Source organism: Oncorhynchus mykiss, chromosome 13 (assembly GCF_057628025.1).
Source record: "Oncorhynchus mykiss isolate SJ-2025 chromosome 13, ASM5762802v1, whole genome shotgun sequence".
NCBI lineage: Eukaryota > Metazoa > Chordata > Actinopteri > Salmoniformes > Salmonidae > Oncorhynchus > Oncorhynchus mykiss.
Window position 1 is genome coordinate 26,644,319 of NC_143034.1, and position 12,748 is coordinate 26,657,066.

Genomic DNA, 12,748 nt, shown 5'->3' on the forward strand with positions numbered 1-12,748 from the left:
GTTCTAGCAGGTTAGGATCATTATTAAAGGAGGTTAGAACTAAAGTAGCAAGTTAGGACAACTAAAGTAGAAGGTTAGGAGATCTAAAGTAACAGGTTAGGAGAACTAATGTAGCAGGTTAGGATAATTAACGTGACAGGTTAGGAGAACTAATGTAGCAGGTTAGGATAATTAACTTGGCAGGTTAGGAGAACTAACATAGCAGGTTAGGATAGTTAACATGGCAGGTTAGGAGAACTAATGTAGCAGGTTGGGATAAAAAAAATAGCAGGTTAAGATAATTCATGTGTCAGGTTGGAGAACTAAGTGGGATAGGAGAATGAGGTTATGGTTAGGAAAAAGGGTTAGGCTTTGCTAAAATGCTACAAGGAAGTAACAGGTGCAACAAGGGCAGCAGGTAACCTAGCAGTTAAGAGTGTTGGGCTAGTAACCAAAAGGTCGATGGTTCGAATCCCTGACCTGACTAGGTGAAAAATCTATTGATGTGCACTTGAGCAAGGCACTTAACCCTAATTACTCATGTAAATCACTCTGGATAAGTGCGTCTGCTAAATGACTCAAATGTAAGTAGCCAAGAGCCAATACAAGAGGCGGCGTGGGTTCCCTGGGCGTTTCTTACCGAGTCTTGTCGTGGACGCGGGTCGCAGTCAAACCCTTCTCACCTGTGAATGATAAAGTGGGCGGATCATAGTTTCGATATGTCCACCCTATTTCAGCCACGCCCGGCGCAGAGACAACAGAAAGGGAGATAATTGAGTAGGGAAGCATCTGCAGTACGGTTTTTGGAGTTTGGTGTCGCGTGGAAGGAGTTGCCTTTGCATACACGGAAACCGATAGAGCAACCGAATTCACTCCGTGGTGCCGACAACCGAGCAGAAGGTACGTTTTTATTTTTTATCACGGTTACCTATCTGTCGATCCCTCTGTAATCCTCGTGGAATGAGATCTACTTGGAATATGTTAGTGCTTACTTCGAAGTCTGTTGCGGGAAGCTTTGCTAGCGACGACAGACAAGTAGGTTATTTTTATTAGTTCTGCGTTCATGTGCGCCTCGTCGTTTTTATTGCGAATGTAGATCGAAAGGTGAGGCGTCAAGCAGCAACCGTACTACTCGACGTCAAGGTATCCTTTTAAATATCCGCCGTCACTGCTTCCGGTGTGAACGTGGTCGCTGGTAGTAAAGAAGGGACACTAGGACAGATTGAAAACTACATTGCTAGTTGATGGGCCTTAATATTGGTACTCTCTAGTCATTTCACATTAGTCCTGTCAAGCTTGCACGGTGACACAGTTTGAGTAAAGCTAACCTGGGTGGCAGAATCTGCAAGGCTACCTGTACAAACTATGATTACTTCCCCATGTCATGACAAGTAATTAACAAGGACAACACCCAGCCAGTGTTCCATCCTATGCTCTGCTGCCCAAACTTGTTGTATATTCCAAACCACAGCCACCAACCCTGTAGTAGTGCACTTTTTACGTTGACACATTTACTGTTTTGCGGAAGCTACTCTGAAAACCGTTTACTAAGCTACCAACCGTTTCACACTGAAAGACGGCGAGCTACATACACCAAAGCTAAAACTACAATTCGTAGTCTTGACATTTCAGATGGTTTTTTTGGGGGGGGGGGGATTTTTTTAAATATATTTTTGCCTAAGTGAGAATTAGACTGGTCTGAAGTTGGAAAATATATATTTGCCTAATAAACGCATATTTAAATTACTATTGGACTAAATTGAGTTCAATTCTCTCCAACACTGCCAATTTATATTATGTTTGCTTGTCTTGGTTTGAAGTTGGAATTTGAGACCATGGGTTGGTGGGAGCACAAAATGTATGCAGGCCCTGTAATGGATCTGCCCTAAGGATACAAAATGTGCACACTCGCATTCAAATGGTTTTGCCACCTGAAATACTGGGTCTCGTGTTTTGAGTTTTGTTTTGAGCCAAACCTGTATTCAGTTCAAGCCACTTGGCTGTCTGAGCTATGTAGCAGAATGCAATATTTCTGGTAGGAATCTAGTCCTTCCTTGAGGACTAGACCATACACACCACAAAATAGATTTATATGATTAGTACATGCATATCTGTTATGCAATCACATCAACAATCTTGCTTAGTTACTTCCCCAACCCACTTTTTCCCTAGATACTAAAGTTGTTAATGCAGGTACTAGGAGTGTCTGGCATTAACTAGATGAGAAGTGACAGCCAGGTCTCAGACTACACCTAACATAGTAAATGTAAATCTGTGGCACTCAAATTAGTATGACGAAAGGTTACTTAAGGCAAAAAAATAAAGTAGGGTGGTTGGGCGGACGTGCGTATAAAGCGAATGTCTAGCAACCCAACGGTTGTGTTCAAATCTCATCACGGACAGCTTCGGCGTTTTAAACAACTTTCCGACTACTCTGCAACTACTTGGCATGTTGGCTAATCTTAACCCCTAACCCCAGCTGACGTTAGCCACCTAGCTAATGTTGCTGACGACAAAAATTGGAATTCGTAACATAACATTTGAAATGGATACATACTAGAGGTCGACCGACTGATTTTTCGATACTGATTATTGGAGGACCAAAAAAAGCCAATGCCGATTTAATCGGACTATTTATTTGTAATAATGACAATTACAACAATACTGAATGAACACTTATTTTAACTTAATATAATACATAAATAAATAATGAAACATGTTCAATTTGGTTTAAATAATGCAAAAACAAAGTGTTGGAGAAGTAAAAGTGCAATATGTGCCATGTAAAAAAGCTAACGTTTGAGTTCCTTGCTCAGAACATGAGAACATATGAAAGTTGGTGGTTCCTTTTAACATGAGACTTCAATATTCCAAGGTAAGAGGTTGTAGGCAATATAGTATTTATAGGACTATTTCTCTCTACCATTTGTATTTCATATACCTTTGACTATTGGATGTTCTTATAGGCACTATAGTATTGCCAGTGTAACAGTATAGCTTCTGTCCCTCTCCTCGCCCCTACCTGGGTTCGAACCAGGAACACAACGAAGCAGTGTTACCAATCGCTCCACAAAAGCCGCGGCCCTTGCAGAGCAAGGGGAATAACTACTCCAAGTCTCAGAGCGAGTGATGTTTGAAACGCTATTAGCGTGCACCCCGCTTACTAGCTAGCCATTTCACATCGGTTACACCAGCCATTAGGCTGATAGGCTTGAAGTCATAAACAGCGCTGTGCTTGCGAAGAGCTGCTGGCAAAACGCACGAAAGTGCTGTTTGAATGAATGCTTACGAGCCTGCTGCTGCCTACCATCGCTCAGTCAGACTGCCCTATCAAATCATAGACTTAATTATAACATAACACACAGAAATACAAGCCTTTGGTCATTAATATGGTCAAATCGGGAAGCTATCATTTTGGAAACAAAACGTTTATTTCAGTGAAATACTTAACAGTTCGGTATTTTATCTAACAGGTGGCATCCCTAAGTCTAAATATTCTTGTTACATTGCACAACCTTCAATGTTATGTCGTAATTACATACAATTCTGGAAAATTAGTTCTCAATGAGCCAAGCTGCCCAAACTGTTGCATATACCCTGACTCTGCGTGCAATGAATGCAAGGGAAGTGACACAATTTCACCTGGTTAATATTGCCTGCTAACCTGGATTTCTTTTAACTAAATATGCAGGTTTAAAAATATGTACTTCTGTGTATTGATTTTAAGAAAGGCATTGGTGTTTATGGTTAGGTACAGTTGTGCCACAATTGTGCTTTTTTTGCAAATGTGCTTTAGTTAAATCATCTCCCAGCGTTGCATCGATTATATGCAACGCAGGACACTAGATAAACTAGTAATATTATCAAACTAGTAATATTATCAACCATGCGTAGTTAAACTAGTGATTATGATTTGATTTTTTTTTATTAGAAGTTAAATGCTAGCTAGCAACTTATGTGAATGCAGTAGAAGCCAAGGTAACAGGCAGTCAGTCTCCTTGTGGAGTGCAACGAGAGGCAGGTGGTTATAGCATTGGACTAGTTAACTGTAAAATCTGAATCTGTCATTCTGCACCATAACAAGGCAGTTAACCCACTGTTCCTAGGCCGTCATTGAAAATAAGATTGTGTTCTTAACTGACTTGCGTGGTTTAAATAAAGGTATAAAAAATAAATCTGCGCCCAAAAATACCGACTTCCAAATGTTATAAAAGCTTGAAATCGGGCCCTAATTAATCGACCATTCCGATTAATCGGTCGACCTCTAATGCATACCATTTGAGATGTTACATATCATACTAATTGGAGTATCCCAAAATTACATTTTACTATGTTCCATCTACCCAAGAGTCAAGCTTTTAAGTAGGGGTGCATTAAGCCTACCTGGAGTGCCAGATGGGTGGTGATTGTACTGTTGGGACTGTTCCAGTGTGCCAGGCAATTAAGCCCAGATAACATTTTGAAATCGTTCAAATACTGTTTAAAACCAGGTCTGAGGTCACCACTAGCCAATGTCCATCTCTGGACAGACCTGCCCTGCTGTCCTCAGCATCACGTTTCAACACCTCTACGCACTTGTCGTCTTGGCCTCCATTCAATCCAGTCTTTAGCTTGGCTTCCCTCAGCCCTTTTAACAGACAGACACATGCAACCGCCATCTGCAGCAGCTTGAGCTGTAGGACTTTATTATGCTGCGTTACAGTTTTGACACAATGATGACATAACCTAGGTAAATTATACTGGTTGGTAGCAGAGTTGGATGAGTTGCCTTACAGGATTTATAGCAGCCGTGAGGCTACCGGTTGTGCCACTGGTTTATAGGACTAGTTAGCGTTTTCTTACCTTCTCTTTTCAAGTACTTTTTAAATCCAGATCTGGACCCAATGCACGGCAATCTAATGGGGCAACTGCAAGAAGAACCATGCTGGGGTCCCTCGAGTGAATGGATAAGGAGTTGTCTAAGGGGCAATTCAGCCACTTTTCAACCTCATTCATTAGCTTCAGCAACTTTTAAACTTTATATTTGTGCCTTTTTCACATATGTAGACCTACACTGGTATTGTGCTGGAGCTGATGGAAATTAGGTTGAAAAGTGGTGTAAGTGCCCTTTAATTGACACGTCATTTGAGTTGGCAGGCCAGTCATGAGTTGAAAGGTGACTAGGAAATCCTTGGTAGTCACAGCCCACTGTACGGGCTTACTCTCTGCTCCTCTAACACTGTATGACAATGGGTACCATCAATTGTAGATGTCATTAGTGTCCTTTTTAGACTGAAGTTAGGCAATAAGACCCTCAGGAAATGCATGTGTCAACACTGCAACACCATATCACGCAACTTCCTGTGGAAGTTGGCCCACAGTTAGCACTTTGTTGCTGAAAACCCACATTCATGTGAAAGTCACATTCTCATGGTCGTCTTGTCTGCATTTCTTCATGTCTCCCATGAGAACCCATTCCTCCTATGTGTTTCAGATGGGGCTTACGTGCTTGAGATTAGCCTGATCCCAGATCTTTGTGCCAACTTCTTGTCACTCAATGTCACGTTTGGTCTGAGTGACAAGGAGTTGGCGAGACGGCACAAACAGATCTGGGATCAGGCTAGCATGCGTGGGTCATTATGAGTGGGAACAGTTAGTCCTGATTTTAAGCTGTGTACTCACACTGGTTTACTCTGGTTTAGTAGTCCACTCCTGCTGGCACATGTAGTGGACAGCCAACAGCATGGGCACAGATCCTTGAGGTGATCCTCCTCCTCCCCCTCTGTCTTTAATCAGAGCATCAGTCTGAGCCCATAACGAACTTAGACACCTGGATGTTATCGCTCTGTCCCTCGCGCTCATCCCTCTATCCCCCCTTTTCTCTTTGTCCCTGTTATTTCACACTTTCTCCCTGATGGGGGGGGGGGGGCGGGTTAGAGACTCACTGTTTAGTGTCACCACCTCGAGCACTGGCTGACATAATCAACACGTGATGTTTTGCAGGGAAGTGGGAGAGAACCTTGCAATATATGCTGATAGATCTGGACACAGCCTCATTAGCGATCAAACAGTATAAGGCAGCGTTTACACAGGCAGCCCAATTCTGATTCTTTTTTCCACTTATTGTTCTTTTGAACTGTCACCTAAGATCTTTTCACATCAGATCTAATTGGGCAAAAGACAAATTGGTGAGATCGGAATTATGCTGCCTGTGTAAATGCAGCCTAAGAGGTTTAGAATTCTAATGGTGGACAAGGCAACCCTGTACAGATGTAATCCTGACGATATTGATCTGACCTGGAATGGAATGAATGTTACCATGGAGGAAAAACTGGTTACGACTGGGCGTTGTAGTCCGTACTTGTAGCCTGAGGCCCATGAGCATGCGCACACACCCTTGAAAGGGTCATGGCTAGAGACGCAAGCAGATGGAAATAGAAATTGACCTAGAATACCTGGGCCTGTATTCATAAAGCGCCTCAGACTAGGAGTTCTGATCTAGGATCAGCCTTTTGGATCATAATGAAAAGATTTAGGACAGGTGGGACCTTATCCTAGATCAGCAATGGGGCTACTCTGAGATGCTTTATGAATTCAGGCCCTGTGATAGAAGGGGGAAGTATTAGGTTGTGGATCTGTCTGTGTCGTTGTCAATTTAACCTGAAGAGTGACTTTTTTTCTCAGACATGGCATCTGTTCTTAAGGGTGTGGTCTGTGTGTGGATGAGTATAATGAAATGTCTGTCTAAACTTGCTCCAGACATTCCTCACTGGCTGTTCTGTATTCTGTTCCCCTTCAAAGGAAGTCCTCATTTGTCTTCCTCTGACTAGTCCACCGCTATTTACTTGTCCTTAAGACAATGTTATGTAATAACGTGACAGCTGGGGTGCATTCATTATGGCACACCGTAGCAAAACATTTTAGCAACAAAACAAACAAAAAAACAAGTGTTTCTTATTAGACAAAGTTCAGGTAGTCCCTTCATGTTTCATTCCATTTTCTTCTGTTTTGGTGATGGACATGATACTGGGAAAGCTATGTGGTGTTAAAGTACTCAACTGTCTGGTGTCCATTTTAAGACATTGTCAGCTTCATCGGGCATCAAGCAATAGTGGGAGTGTTCTGTTTTGGTTAAGGAAGAAATATGAGAATGTGACCCTGGTTGGAAGATGGGATGGTCAGGTAAACGAAAGGGGGAGGTTAAAATGCACGTATGGCACAGTGGAAGGGGAGACAAGTGACCGTGTATGTAGGGAGCACCAGGTCAATGCCCAGAAGTTGTCTCCTCTTGTAGAGGGCAGCAGGAGTGCGAAAGACCAGCTTGTAAAGGCCAAAGGTCACAATAGAAAGGTGTCTCTCTCACTGTGTTTGTGGGAATCCAGTGACGTGTGCATGCACAATTCCTGATTGTCACAACCTATTTAGTCTGATCCAGTTTATGCTTGGCAAAGTCAGTCCATAACGCCTCTTACGTCTCATGAGAATCTACCGAGCTTACAGAGGATCATCCTCGTAATACATCCTCATAGTACAACCTCTAGCTTGCAGCCGTGTGGGAGCGTGTGCCGGTGGGGGGTGTGTGTGCGCCTCCTCTCGTACATGGCAGATAAGGCAAATATTCCAGAGAAGCACGTTTCATGTAACTCAGGTTTACTTCACGCATAGCAATGCATTTTCAGCAAAAGGGAATCGCATGTTGTGTATATGACCTGAACCTTAATGGGTTGAGTGAATTATACACTTAAACATTTCACTCAAACTTTGTCTCGACGTTATTAGATCCAAGGAACTGTACCTTTAGTCATTTTGCAACGGCCCGAACTGCACCTGCGTACTGTTTTGAGTGCCCCTCACTTTAAAGTAAGGCATTTCGACCAAAATAGTTTTGCTGGGCCGTGAATCTTAGTTGGCGCTGCATTTTTCTCTGGACTCCCTATCCATCCTACAGAAGCAAATCAATTATTATCAGAAGCAAATAAATTATTGTACAGGGAGAAGCTGAACTCTATAGGGCCGGTCATGAGTTCAGGACAAACTCCTGGCTCAAACCATGATCGTCTCTTTTTCTCCGCGTGTTTCCATGACTCGTCTTTTTCCTCTCCACTCTACAGCCACTGTTCTGGCTCACGTTCCTTTCTCCAGCCTACCTCCTGGTGTGGTCTTACCGTTGTTATTGTCTTCGTCCTACAGCCGCCATGTCGGAAGCGGACAAGTTCCTCTACAGAGATGGTGGGAAGGTCGCCAACCCCCTAGACCAGGCCGACTGGGCCACTAAGAAGCTAGTATGGATCCCTTCGGAGACGCTGGGGTTCGTGGCCGGCTCCGTCAAGGAAGAGAAGGGAGAGGAGTGTGTGGTGGAGCTAGCCGACACAGGCAAGAAGGTGACGGTGAACAAGGACGATATCCAGAAGATGAACCCTCCCAAGTTCAGTAAGGTGGAGGACATGGCCGAGCTCACGTGTTTGAACGAGGCCTCGGTGCTGCACAACCTCAAGGACCGCTACTACTCTGGCCTCATCTACGTGAGTTGTTTTGCATGCTTCATATGCACATATTTACATAAATACGCATATGCATGTGTACATGCGTGTAAAATAACACATGTATACAGTAAAACTCTTATCCAGAGAAATGTACATTTCTGATAAATACACAGCCCTCTGGACAACGAGTGATTTTGTAACGGCATATTATCCATGTTCGTCTTTTGCCATATTGTGAGACATTCGAGTCAGAATCTTGGTACAGATGGTTACTATTGCCTGTGTGCTGAGTCCCTTGTATCTTTCAGACGTACTCTGGCCTCTTCTGTGTGGTGATAAACCCCTACAAGTACCTGCCCATCTACTCCGAGAACATCATAGAGATGTACAAGGGCAAGAAGAGACACGAGATGCCCCCTCACATCTACGCCATCACAGACACCGCTTACAGGAGTATGATGCAGGGTGAGAGAATGTGATGACACACACCTGTGCCCCCCCCACACACACACACACACACACACTCACATGTATTTTCTGTCTTCTATTTCAGATCGTGAAGATCAGTCCATCCTCTGCACGTAAGCTTTGTCTCTGCTCAAAATCTTCCCCGTGTTTTATTTGTGCGTGTTGTCTAGCTCCTATGCAACGTTTTTTTGCCGTCTGTTCTCGTCTTCAATCAGTAACTCCTGTAATCTCTCCCTCTCCCTCTCATTTCTATCTAATTTCTCTCCCTCTCTTTGCTACAGAGGAGAATCAGGAGCTGGGAAGACTGAGAACACCAAGAAAGTGATCCAGTATCTGGCACACGTTGCCTCTTCCTTTAAGTCGAAGAAAGACCAGGTCAGTACCAGCCCTCCGTTTCACCTCCTCACTTCCCCTCTCCCTACACCTCCATTCTCTGTCTTCTGCAGTTGTCCTCTTCTGCTTCTCATGTTCTCACCCCCCTGTACTTATTACCTGAGTCAGGGTAGTTCTGTATTCTTAACATTGCTGTTTCAGGTCCGGACCTGCCTGCCTCGCCTCCCTGCAGTCACCAGGGCCCGTATTCATAAAGTGCCTGAGGGAGTGCTGATCTAGGACCAGTTTTTGCATTTTAGCTCTCTATGAGTGAAATTACATGGACGGGGTGACCTGATCCTTGATCAGCACTGTCTTTATGAGTGGGGGATTGTATTCAACAATCCATTGACATGGAGTCATTAGTCCCTCCCAGTTGGGTGACGGTTTGTTTTTGAACTGTATGGCAAGTATATGTGTTAAACTCTCGCTCTCTTTCTTCACCCATCGTTCCCATCTCTAGGGTGCAGCATTAGCACATGTGAGTTAATGGCCATCTCTCCCGCTCGCCAGCGCGGTTTCCCTTCATGTACATGCATGTTTTACTAACTGCAGTCTGTCTGCAAGCTGTGTGCTGGTGTAATGTACAGGTGAAATGATGTATTTGAGGCGTGGTGAAGGATCCTCGTGTTCTATCGTAAGCCTAACTAACACCTTTAGAGATTTAGGCCTGAAAGAGTACTGCATGGTATTTCAAATGACTGCATAGTAAAGCAGATCAAGTAACAATGCTTCGGACTGTTTACACAGGTTGCCCAATTCTGATCTGCATTTTTTTTTTTTTTATATTCTTCTCACGAATTGTTCAAAAGACCAATCGGATCTGAAAAATATCTGAGATGTGTTGGGTCGGATCAGAATTGTCCGCTGTGTAAACGCAGCCCTAGAATCAAATTTAAGCTGTGTGTCGCTAGCAGGTGTTTAGCCATCAGTAAAGTGCTTATGAGTCAGGCCACTAGTAGTAAAGGGGTAACCCAATATCATGTTTGTCTGGCCTTTATCCACCTCATCTGGTTGGTCTTAGAACAGGGGGTCATCAACAAAAGTGTATTTTATGTTTTGGGTCTTACCCGCCTGTGTGCTGTCTTGGGATCTCAGCGACGGTCTTGAATGTGGGGGTTTATTAGGAAATTATAGCTTCCCTGGGGTCATACTGTCTTGGTTTGTGTCATAATGGTAGCATATCCTTCTGTTTACTGCTTACAGCCAGGCACACCTGCTAATTTATATATGTCTATGATGAACACTGATATAAGGCAATATACACTCGGTGGCCAGTTTTTGGTACACCACCCTGTTCACGAAAATGGCTTGCTCCTACAGACATTGAGTCACCAGGCCGTTTCTTGCTTTAGGAAGCAGGCAGACGGGCATTGAGGCATTCATTTACCTTTTGATTGAATGCTAGACTGGGTAAAACGAGTGACCTAAGCGACTGAGTGTGGTATGATTGTCAGTGCCAAGTGCCCCGGTTCCAGTATCTCAAACGTCTGGGCTTTTCACTCTGGGTTTACAGAAAATGGCGCGACGAACTAAAAACATCCAGATAGCGGCCGTCCTGTGGGTGAAAACAGCCTGTTAATGAGAGAGGTCAAAGGTGAATGGCAAGAATAGTGCAAGCTAACATTAGGGCCACAAACGGGCAAATAATGGCTCAGAATTGCATTCCAGAATGCACAACTCCATCTATCCTTGTCGTGGGTGGGCTATTGCAGCAGACGACCACACAGTTCCACTCCCATCAGTGGCACGCAATCACGTGGGAAAACATTGCCTAGTCCAATGAATCCCGATTCCTGTTGCGTCATGCTGATGGCAGAATCCGGATTTGGCGCGGGAAGCATGAGCCGATGGCCCCATCCTGCCTGGTGTCAACAGTACAGGCTGGCGGTAGAATGGTGTGGGGAAAGTTCTCAGCACACGTTTGGTGCCTTGATACTAATTGAGCAACATTTGAACATCACACCTTGTAGAATCCATGCCCCGACAAATTCAGGATGTTCCGGAGGCAAAGGGTTCCAACCTGGTACTAGATGGGTGTACCTAATGAACTGGCTACTAGTTTACGCATGTGCATGTTCATAACATGGCTGCAGTTCCACGACTAACACATGGAGTCAATCGGGTGCTCCCAATGCTTCTCGCAAAGATTAAATGCAACGCTTTCAGCAATGAATTAAGTAGTTGCAGCATCTTACTGCATGAATGCTCATGTTGAGTCGTCCTGCCTTCCGTCTGCCATAATGATAACATTTGCTATGTGTGTGTGTGAATATACTGCATGTATATGATTTGTCACCAGGGGGAGCTAGAGAAACAACTTCTGCAGGCTAACCCCATCCTAGAGGCCTTTGGAAACGGCAAGACGGTCAAGAATGACAACTCCTCCAGATTCGTAAGCACTTTAAAAAAAATGTTTTATGTCTTCGCAATTGTGTTGTTAATGACAAGAGACCAGTGTTGACTGTAACTAGATCCAGTGACACCACCACCTTGTTTCCCCTCGCTCTTTCTAGGGGAAGTTCATCCGGATCAACTTTGACGTCAATGGATACATTGTGGGAGCCAACATTGAAACTTGTATCCTTTCAATCAATGCGTCTTCATAGTACTATAATTGTGTGTGTGTATATATATATATATATATATATATATAAAAATAAATAATGGCCATGAATTTGAGTGTGTTTATTTATCCAGGCCCATCCCTCAGCTTTTTCAATGAATTATTCTAGCTTGAAGGCAACATGCATGCATGTATATGCCTTCAAGCTAGAATAATTAATTGAAAAAGCTGATGGATGGGCCTGGATAAATAAACACACTCAAATTCATGGCCAGAGCTATGGATGCAAGGACTGTCCATCCAGGATGGCAACATTTTTAGTGTTAGCCATGTCTCAGAACCCAAAATATAAGCTAGTTTGATTCCAATGTTTGTAAACAAACGTAAATGTTAAACACTGTATGGCTAAGCTCATGAGGCATTTTAAGTTATTCAAGTATCAATGGGTACATATAATTCGTTTTATATGCCCAAAAATTTATGTAGCAACTAAGGATTGTCGCTTTAACCTAAAATATTTCATAACTTATTGGTTGTCTATGGTGGTTTATTTGTCTTGACGAACCATGTTGCCAGATCTGCTGGAGAAGTCCAGAGCCATCCGACAGGCTAAGGATGAAAGGGCCTTCCATGTCTTCTATTATATGCTCACGGGAGCTGGGGACAAAATGCGCTGTGAGTGAGCAACAAACTCATCTTTAACCTATGTAATTTTTTTTTTTGGGGGGGTGCAGGGCAATTATTACATTTGTCTTTAAAAAAAAAAAAAAAAAACATTTTTAGCAGAAACTCATATCCAAAGTGACTTAGAGGAACAATTTAGGGTTAAGTTCCTTGCTCAAGGACACATTGAACCAACGACCTTTCGGTTACTGGGCCAACGCTCTTAACCACTAGGCTA

The 12,748-nt window shown here is 43.4% G+C and overlaps 1 protein-coding gene across 2 annotated transcripts in view; it reads left to right on the top strand.

Moving 5' to 3' along the window:
- Positions 1 to 12,748, top strand: part of LOC110485098 (myosin-10) — a 28,393-nt gene continuing 15,645 nt past the window's right edge. The window contains exons 1-9 of one of the 2 annotated variants that reach the window (XM_036940444.2): positions 1 to 879; positions 8,149 to 8,480; positions 8,750 to 8,906; positions 8,995 to 9,022; positions 9,191 to 9,284; positions 9,745 to 9,762; positions 11,584 to 11,676; positions 11,798 to 11,861; positions 12,424 to 12,522. In XM_036940444.2, the coding sequence (XP_036796339.2) occupies positions 8,154 to 8,480; positions 8,750 to 8,906; positions 8,995 to 9,022; positions 9,191 to 9,284; positions 9,745 to 9,762; positions 11,584 to 11,676; positions 11,798 to 11,861; positions 12,424 to 12,522 (880 nt within the window). In that variant the 5' untranslated portion in view covers positions 1 to 879; positions 8,149 to 8,153. The remainder of the gene's footprint in view (positions 880 to 8,148; positions 8,481 to 8,749; positions 8,907 to 8,994; positions 9,023 to 9,190; positions 9,285 to 9,744; positions 9,763 to 11,583; positions 11,677 to 11,797; positions 11,862 to 12,423; positions 12,523 to 12,748) is intronic. The other variant, XM_036940445.2, reaches the window with a different exon arrangement.